The 10,563-nt window shown below is 33.8% G+C and overlaps 2 protein-coding genes across 2 annotated transcripts; one reads left to right on the forward strand and one right to left on the reverse strand.

Annotated features, from left to right (window-relative positions):
* Positions 1–5,248: 5,248 nt before the first annotated feature.
* Positions 5,249–5,659, forward strand: LOC108220099 (uncharacterized). Its single transcript, XM_017393769.2, has one exon. The coding sequence runs from the start codon at positions 5,249–5,251 to the stop codon at positions 5,657–5,659; it is 411 nt and encodes a 136-aa protein (XP_017249258.2).
* A 1,892-nt stretch (positions 5,660–7,551) lies between these two features.
* Positions 7,552–9,968, reverse strand: LOC108220100 (uncharacterized). The gene is made up of 3 exons (XM_017393770.2): positions 9,809–9,968; positions 9,571–9,690; positions 7,552–7,807 (listed from the first exon to the last, which is right to left on the reverse strand). Exons 1-3 carry the CDS (start codon positions 9,827–9,829, stop codon positions 7,691–7,693), a joined length of 258 nt encoding a protein of 85 aa, XP_017249259.1. The 5' UTR covers positions 9,830–9,968; the 3' UTR covers positions 7,552–7,690.
* Positions 9,969–10,563: the final 595 nt, after the last annotated feature.

Consider the following 10,563-nt stretch of genomic DNA (forward strand, 5'->3'; position numbering starts at 1 on the left):
TTTTTGTTCCCACTTAAAGCATCTACTCAAATAATCAGGATTTATATAGAAACACATCATAGTGATTGCTTTTGATATAATCCGTCTGATATAATTCGAACGCTCGACATCTCGTAAAATTAAGAAACGAGATTAAATTGTCATTGACCATTTTTATATTTGGAGAATAGCATTCTTATCTTGATCAATGTGGATCATATAAATATGCATGCTACTAAAGGTGAGTGCAATGATATGAAGAAGAAATGTGTTTATTTGATGTCTTGTTGCTTGGTGTGACAAAGCATTTTATTCTTTAAAATCATAATTGTTGCAGGTGACTAGTCCAGATCAAAAAAGTAAAACAATATTGTTGGATTCTTATTGTTTTTTATAGAATGGAATATTGGGTGTCTAGCTTATCTTTTTAGTGACCCTGAGCTAATCAATCTTATCTTCTTTTTATTATATAATTTTGTTTGTCATGCTTGCTTTTAAAAATTTGTTAGGTTGTGATTTGGCTGTTCCATAATGCACTTTTGTCCTTAAATTATGGAAATTATGGAAGAAATTGGGTTATAGTACATCATTTTTGTGTGCAGTAGTACAGTTGAAACAAACAAAACACAAACATATACTCGGTACGGCGGTACCAGTTAACGGCTCGATCATCTCGGACATGAACCAGAGACTTGAGCCCAGATCTCCGGTAAAATTAATTATTTATTTATAGGTTATATATATCAAATTTCTTATAAGCCAGAGTATATATATGTACTTTCAATTTCGTTATATGTAGTTATGTACCCTCAATTTCGTTAAACGATCTGCTAATATGATTTCTCATTGTCTTACAAAAGTATTATATTCTTTTTCAGACCGAGTATTCTGCAGATATTTGTTGAAGTTCACAATTGTATTTTGGCTGGTTTATCCACGCAATAAATTCCTTTTATTTCAAAAAATTATATATATACTTTTAAATTTATAAATTATTAATAAAATAAATCGAAGTCAAACCGACACTTAATTGTTGGAACTTGGAAGCTCAAGATAACACAGGGAGTCGCAGCATGGTATGTGACAATACAGTCGGTCATATTTTTATTACTACAAATTCTTTAAATTAATTTAGCAATCAAATTATTTGAACACATGGCACATTATTTTTGGGTAGTATTAAATAGGAATTATCATATAGGTACACTATAGGCACACCGCACACTATACTTTGCATACAGTTGTCACTTTGGAAGCATTTTATAATATAATCGATATTGTATCTGCGTCAACTAACAGTGACTGGATTATACTACATTCATTGAAACTTGGTAACTTTTCTTCAAGGTTTAGGTGAGGGGCTAGCCACCATAGATAAATTGACCTCACTTATAATTGAAAAGGGTTAATTATCAAACTCATCAATGAAGTGGACAAATGGTATCAAACTCATCACTGATCTCCACGAGGTTTCAAGTGGCTCACTAAAATCGCTTAATTGTATCAAACTCATCACTGCCGTTAAAAAAACTAACGGAAGTTTAGACGGAATGATGGTACAGAGTGATATTCACGTTAAAGATTGACATTCTGAAAATAATGAACACTAATTAGGGTTTTAACATGATCAACTATCATCATTATACAAACACACGACACCTTAACAATGATTTAAAACATGCAGATAAAACATATATAAGCCACAAAAACATTTGCTTACAGCATAAATAAACAAAGATACGACATGAAAATGCAAAAAGATTAGGGTTTTCATACCTGGTTATGATTTAGTGTTGATGAGGCTTGATTTGGATTAGGGTTTATATGCTATTCGCTCTGAATGTTCTTGACGCTTGGTCTCTTCTCCCATGTGAAGCTGCAGTGTGTGTCTATTATGTATGTAGCTACTGTTGATATATGTTTTACTCTTGTTTACTTTCTTTCTTTCTATTTTCTACTTTTTCTTTTTTTTATTTTCTTTCATTTTTTTTTCTCCGGTTTTTTTTATTAATGTGCCACGTCAACCGCCAATGTGTCATTTCGTTTAAACTTCCGTTAGTTTTTTTAACGGCAGTGATGAGTTTGATATCATTAAGCGACTTTAGTGAGCCACTTGAGACCTCGTGGAGATCAGTGATGAATTTGATATCATTTGTCCACTTCAGTGATGAGTTTGATAATTAAAATAAATGACATTAACAAAATAAAATGTATGCATTAAATTTAAGATTTATTAGACGAAAATTAGAATTAGTTTAGTTTAGATTTCTACTCAGAGTATCGTGTTTCTGCTTTATAACGTTCCGAAGGCATATTCTGAGACCCTATCGTTGTCTCGTTTTGTGTTCGTCTTTATTTAACATGAAAAACCTCGTCACCTTCACTCAACTAATGACATATGCTTTCGGAATATGCCAACGGGGAGAGCCTGGGTCCAGTACTCTTATTGGGCTTTTTAAGCAGCTTGAAGCCCATTATTTTATATATATTTATTAGGAGGGAATGTCGACTTTGAATTAAAAAAGGGTTTGTTTTTTAATTAAAAACAGATTTATATCATAATTTAGTAGGATGTAGTGTTTGAACAATTTATTTTTATTTTAAAATTTTAAAATAAATCAATTTCATCATTTAAATATATAAATATCCAATCAAATTCATAAGTATTTATTATTATATTTCTAAAAGCTCATAAATCTTTTATATCCAAATACACAATTTGAAATACGGGCGCATCACTAAAATCACAATTCATTATTTTGTCTAAATTTTGACGATATATCTCGAATTAGAAGTTAGGGGCATTTTGCACCCCGAATCCGGGCCATGCATATTTACCACTTTTAACCTAGATTAGAGCAAGTCCAAGAGATGTCATATCTCATGTCCTAAGTTATTATTTAGGGCATTTGATGGAAAAAGTTGCTCCAACAATGTCCTAGTGATGCCTTATATCACTAGGACAACATTCTCAAGCCCTATTTTTGAGGCACCTCTCTCCTTGCCCTATAACATATTTTATTAAAAAATCACATCAACACTCACTTTCTCTCTCTATTTTTATATTATGCTTTAATGATGGAAGAGAGTCTTTAATAATAAAATATTAAACATCTTGTAAGAATAAGGCACATTGTTGGAGTTCAAGTTGGCAAGATATGTCCTAGAATACTAGGACATGATATTTTATATTATATTTAGGGCATCAACTAAGACACCCTTGGACTTGCTCTTAAGTGCACATGCAACTTCAAGTGTGTCTGTCAGCACTTTTTAGTCGATATAATAAAAATTGTCTTAATGTTAGCAACTTGTATATACTACTTATATTCCAATCGTTCGAGATGGACTCGCCTCGGAGTTGTGCGGTTGGCTTCGAAGACAATTCCTTTGGCATAACAGGATCCTCAAATTTGAATTCCAGATAAAAGACCATTTGTAAAATGGAACCCAAAACCGTACGTAAATTGTTGCTTTCAGATTAGAGTATGATGGTCTTTTAGAGTCGACACAAACAAAGAAGTATACTACACCGTTGATAAAAAAAAAAAAAAAGAAAAAAAAAGTAGAGGTTTGAATCGGTGATGAGAATGATTATCGGGAATGAAAATAAGAGATACTCCCTCCGTCCCAATGAATTGTATACAGTTTCCTTTTTGGGACGTCCCATCAATTGTATACATACTAAAAATAGTAAATTTTTATAATATAAAATACTATTACACCCACTACTTTCTTCCACTATCTTCATTTTATAATAATAAAAACACTATTACACCCACTACTTTCCTCCACTATCCCAAATCTATTATTAAAAATAAATGGGTCCCACCACTTTACCTACTTTTCATCTAACTTTACTCATTTCTTACCATTTTTCTTGGTCTCCGTGTCCCAACCATTTGTATACAAATGATTGGGACGGAGGGAGTACAAGAACCACAGTTAATGAAAATCTAATACGTTTCTCAAGTATTCACAACCCTTCTGGATCAAGAGGTGCAACATAATAGTATCACGAATATTTATCAAGGCTTAATAACGGAACTCAAGCTTCTTGTGCAAACTTGAGGCATGACGAGAAGGGCATGATCATAATTAAAGTACAGAGAAGAAGAGGAGTGCATTGATTTCAGCTAAGCTTCAGCACGCGCTCGAGACTCTGATGATAATTGCAATTCATAAAAGACTGCAACAAAACTACTAGTATAACAATATCACTACACTCCCCATCACATGACTTGTTACTACCATTATGACAACTTTGCTGCCCCTTCAAGCTTAAGCTAAACCCCATAAAGCTTCCCCCCTTCTTTTTAATTCCCTGAATTAATATCATCATCACTTCGAAATGTAATTATGCACACATAAATATATATTATCACTAACTAATTGCACACATATAACACGTATATTGGTTCATCGCCTTGTTAATCTATATGATTGATGATTTACTTAACATAATCCAGATGCCCTACTCACTCAATTATCCATTTCACTAAATACTCAAGTTGGGAGCAGATCTGGGAACAATGCCATTCATGATTCATCATACCTGTTTAATTTACAAATATACCCTCTTCTATTTGCGATATTATAACTCTAAACATATACTCCCTCCGTCCTTCTCATTTTTATACACTTTCCTTTTTTGGATGTCCTACTCAATTCTATATATTTCAAAACCTTCCCAAATTGGTAACCTTTTATAATATAAAAATCTCAACCACCCACTACTTTCATCCACTTTTACTAATTTATCAATTATATATTGATGGGTCCCACCACTTTACTCACTTTTCCTTCTCTTTCCTCTCATTTTATATTATTTTATACATTTTTCTTAATCTCCGTGTCCCATCCAAACGTATACATATCAAAGGGACGGAGGAAGTACTCTATCAGTTTCTATAGGTTTTCACCCAAGAATGACTTGATTACTCTATCAATGAACCTGCTAAACTCAGGTATCATTTCCATGCAGTAGCAGTTATTCATTTCAGGATAACACTCACATATGTAAATTAAGTTGACCTCAGGGGCAAATTGGGTAAAACATATTAACCTGCAATGTTGTAGAGCATAAGTGCATAACCCCATAATTGTGTTCCTTCTAAAAAGATAATGTCATCACCAGAATTGAGGACCAAGCAACAAGTAAAAAAGCAAAACACACCTCCTACGGGCCTATAAAACGCAGTTCAAGACATCCCAAATGATTCAAGACAAAACATATATCACTCACCAACTCTTAAATAGCACAGCACTGATGTCTCCTCTTCTCCTACTCATCGGCTTTGCCTTACTGTCCATCACTATAGCTCAAGATCAATCAAGATCCCCTCATGGTCTCACTTACTCCAGCCCAGAAGCCTTCTCCCCAGCTGCATTTGAATTTTTCCACCCGAACAATCATCAGCATCCTAGCATTGAAAACCCATGCGCTGCATCAGGTTGCCCCCCACTGCACTTATCAGCGACTGTGCAGTCAAGCCTGGCATATGACAGCAGATTCACACCAGATCATTACAGCCGTGGCAGACGATTAACTGCTGCTGGCATTGCTGGAATAATCTTTGGCTTCGTATGTGTTGTGATCCTGGCAATGGGTATCTACTATGTCATGACCAAGCGACAAGCTAATATGAGTAAGAGTAACACCGCTCAAGCTGAAGCTTGATATGCTGCCAAAAGTCTCAAACCCAGGCTAGAAATTCCTGCAGAGTCGTCCTATTTCTGATATGTGTGTATTATTAGTATCGGAAACACAGAAGCTGGAACATGTTTGATGCATATCTACTGTCCCACTCTTCTTATTTAGATGGTTCAAATATTTATAATTTTCTAGACAGACAAATTATTTAACTTAGAGAAACAAACTCAATGCTTGTACGAATTGTTATCAAGTGTAAGGATTGTATACACCACCAAATATGTTTGTCCAGTCCTAATGTCATGTGATGGTGTTACAAGTCCAATTCATACTTCACTGGTATTCAATTCATACTTCATAAGTATTAGATCTGCAGAACCCCCACAGTTTGGTCTTTTAATATAGACAAGTCGCATTATATGACCTACTTGTTTCGTGCTAGTTTGAAGTTTTGCCACATTGCGGCTCCGCGACACTAAAGGACCTTCACGCCGCAGCAGGACCTTCAGAATGATAGATCAATGCGGCATCTACTAGGGCGTCCTGTGTAGCAACTACTGACTACCATGAAGACCCGTATTTTGCCAGTGAAGTTACACAGTCAAAAACCATATACCGATTTACATACATCAATGTATAATATTGCGCATGTTAGTTATAAACAAATTTTGCAAACTTTGTTAAACAGAAAATACAAGATTAACAATTTCTCTACAGGCTGGTAACCACGAATCGGAATTTAGATGGTTGTAAACCATTAACCAACTCTGAATCATAATTATTATTTACAGACTAAACAATAAAACATAGTGATATAATGAGAGAAATAAAAGTTATATATTTTTATTCTATACAATATAAACTTACCATGCATATAATACATCACAGACACACACATATACACATACTAATTGGATCACTATTACACACACGCATATATATATTTGCTAGATCATCTCTATTAAGATTAAGTTCAGTGTAAGATCAATTTGTAGGCAATTCTAAGATTTGTTGAACAATTTGATCCAGAAAGATGTGTGGAACAGGTGACAACAATTGGTCTCACGTGTTCTCACACAAACTGCTTCTGTTCTTATTTGAACAGGAGCCTAAACTAATAATACTCCTTCCATCCCAGAAAAATTTGCAACAATTAAGACTTCTTTATATACGTGAAATCTTCAAATGGGACATGTAATTTGGGATGAAGCAAATACTATTTAAGCAATTACTTAAATGCAATCTATAGTTTTGATAATATATTATATAAGAAAAGAGAGTCACCGGAAGAAGAGAGTTCATCACAACAAAAAGAACACACAACTCTTAGTGACCCAAAAAGAATGGAGCAGTGTAAACATGAGGGAAGAAAAAAAGAGATTGTTGTGGGTTCGATCTGAACTGGAGAATAATATTGAATTGCAGACAAAAGAGAGCTAGATTAGAGGTGCAGGAGCTGCAGGTAGGATTATCATAGTCTGTTTATTTTTTAAATCGCCTCATCTTGTAACCCTTTATGTTTGATAAAAAAATAAAATAAAATAAAATCAATTACCCTGTTTGGTCTGAAGAGGGTAGCACTTGTAGGGTGAGGCATAGGTAGGTGCTATAAGGCGTCAATAGCGGATCGCAGTGGGGCCTCAACGACCGCATCCTTATAGAAACTTCAATGCCATATTTTCATGGCATTTCCACAACCCCAAAAAAAGCATATGAAGAAGAAAGAACAAAGTGCACCAGGAATAAAAGCTCAGTTATTTTCCTGAGTGTTGAATAAAAACTGAATTCATCAGATTAATAAAATGCAATACGTCGAACACTAGCCACTTCTAGAACTTAAAATATTTGACACAAACAGTGGTTGCCAAGTGTATAGATCATATAAAGAGTAAAGGGTTTGAGTATTACATTACAACATCTGAGTTTTAAATTGACGTTATTTGTGAAGAAGAGAAAATTAGCAATTCCTTACCTCAAAAAACCAAATCAGGCAAGGAAATATATTACAATCCACAGAAAGGAAAGGGACATACAGCTCACTGAAATTTAATTATAGTTCTACTTTCCACGTGAGCTAAGAGACTCGATCACAGGTCCAAATGTATGATCCACTGCTTTGTTCCATAGGTGTGCAAACTCCAAACGAGAGCGTTTTTCAAAAATGGGCTCTTTTGTCTGAAAAGATAAGCACGGAGACTATCCGGTCAATCATTATAAAAAAAATGAGAGTGATCAACCTGAAAATTTCATGTTTCCAGAACATTCGAGTGCAAAGAACCTTAATAAACTCCGGCTAGTTCAAAACAAAAAATTGATAATATGTATCTAAAGTAGGCAAATTGCCTGTTCAATTAAAAAAGGAGTCAGAAATCAACAGCAGGCATAAGTGCTCAACATCAACCTGTAAACTGCAGATAAAGATGGTTGAATATTTCTCTGGTTTACATAAAAGGAACTTTCTATAAAATATAAACAATGTGTCGTATCTTTGGCAAATAAATTTTCTTTAAAGCACGCAGTAATAGAGATTGCAGCAAAGACCAACAAACAATTGTACACCACTTCAATTTAAGAGCAAAAAATTCAAATTCATGCCAGTTTCTGCATGAATCTTCTGATTGTTGTCGAAAATAGACAATTGCAAATTTTCAATAGATTAGAGAAATTTTCTACTACTCAGACTTGCAGCTAATATCTGATGCTAAAGATTTTACTTTTATTTCTCTAATAATCCCATTTGTAACCCCGTACTTATATAAGAAATCCTTAAAGAACTGATTCAGAAGTTGTACCTTCTTCTCTTCCAATTTATTCCTCAGTAAAGTTATTAAGAGGAAGGCCCCAGATGTTTTCATGTTAAACGATTCATCCCAGCATTTTTCATTTTAATGGTATAAATGTACTTGGGTACACATAGAAAGCCTTAAATACTATACATGATTCACAGAGATATAAGTAATTCTTTACTTGTGAAGCTATCATCCTCATTCTCTACCTATATATGATTTAAGTATACAAGTATATTGAACAAATAAATAACCTGATAAAAAAAAGTGCCAATATGAGGCAAAAAGAGGTTTCAGTGACTCAACTTAACTTTCAATCAATAAAATTCTAAGGAGGTTTCTGTAATTGCTATCACAAAATAATTTGTTTGTGAAAAAGAAAGTCCAGATCTGTCAGAGGGGAACTGAAAGCACTAAAGTAAAACTGGTTCATGCAGAAGTGAGGGAAGACGATATTGTTGAAGGACAATTTGAATATGCAAAGAGTGATAACTTCTGAAGTGTCAAATTGCAATGTTCGATGCCAAAAATGATATTTTAAAAACAGAGAAGAAGATTGATGGATATAACTTCATTACATACTGAATACATAGAGCTTAATACTCCACAGCACAGTATGCGAATTCAGAATGTTTCAATTAATGGTCTTAGGTGTCACGAATTTAAATCTCTTCAGAACAACATATCTTTAGTTCAGAAAAGTTTATTCAGCTCCTCGAAGAAAACTTACAAATCCAAAGCACTATATATAGCTACAAAATGGTTATACTGATAAAAATATGTCTACATGACACTCAATCATTTGGAATTTGGTTTTACCGTTTTAAGGGCCCTATGTCGAGTTGCGCATTCCCACATCATAGAGGATCCTACAGGCAATTTCTGGTCACACTCGTTACGAAATAGTACAATACAAATGCATACAAATTGGAACCAAAACCCTGTGTTAATACTAATTAGTAAAACAGTTAATTCTATTCCTTGGGCAAATGAATGCCATACACTTGGCTCCGGAATTGTCAAATTCATCACAACAAATAAGCACGCATTCATACTGGGAGAAAAAAATACAAACAGAGACACTCGTTTAATCATTCCTGAATAAATATTAACTTTCATATCAAATATAGCAAATAATAATGGATAACATACCTGAGTAAGAGAGGCAAATTGAGCTTCATTCTCCGAAATAGACTTATAAATACGTCGCCGTTGCTCGAACACGAGAGCTCCGGTAAAAAGAGCTCCGAGTGCAGCGCCAAGCAAGCGCTCCTGCGTAACCCTAATTCTCATCACATTCTCCCCAAATAACAAACACGTACATATGTGTGTGTGTGTGTGTATGTGAACATAGAGAAGAAGGAAATGAAGATGTAAAATGTTGAGGAACCTGATTGATAACGCTGATCATTTTCGCCCTTGCCTCCCAAACTTCCGATTGATCTTATTATCGGGAATTGCTCAAATCTTACCCGATCTTGATTTCTTTTGATTTTACAGTTGGCTTCGGTTAGTAATTGTTACTCCCTCCATCCCAATGAATTGTATACGGTTTCCTTTTTGGGACGTCCCATCAATTGTATACATTCCAAAAGTAGTAAATTTTTATAATATAAAATATCATTACACCAACTACTTTTCTCCACTATCTCCATTTTATAATAATATAAACACTATTACACCCACTACTTCCTTCCACTATCTCAAATCTATTATTAAATATAAATGGGTCCCACCACTATACCTACTTTTCATCTAACTTTACTCATTTCTTACATCATTTCTTGTCATTTCTTACATCATTTCTTGGTCTCCGGAGGGAGTAATTTTTCCAATTCTTGACTAGAAAAATGCTAGTAACAAAATTTTTTTCTATAATAATATATGATATATGCTGAGCTTGCGCAATTTGATCAAGGCATGTGATTCTAATTATTTAGTTAACATGGAAATGTTAATATGTATTTGGAAACAACTTGTTAAGATATTTTGTTTTTTTATTACATTTGAAAATTTTAAAATAAAAAAAAATTAATTCTAATATTCCTGAATTATTGACATTTTCTTTTAATGTCTCTCAATTATAAATAAAATGAAAAAGTAATTGAGTTTTTGAATTTTTCCTTTCGCATGCCTTTCGTCACA

Source organism: Daucus carota, chromosome 5, assembly GCF_001625215.2.
Source record: "Daucus carota subsp. sativus chromosome 5, DH1 v3.0, whole genome shotgun sequence".
Classification (NCBI taxonomy): domain Eukaryota; kingdom Viridiplantae; phylum Streptophyta; class Magnoliopsida; order Apiales; family Apiaceae; genus Daucus; species Daucus carota.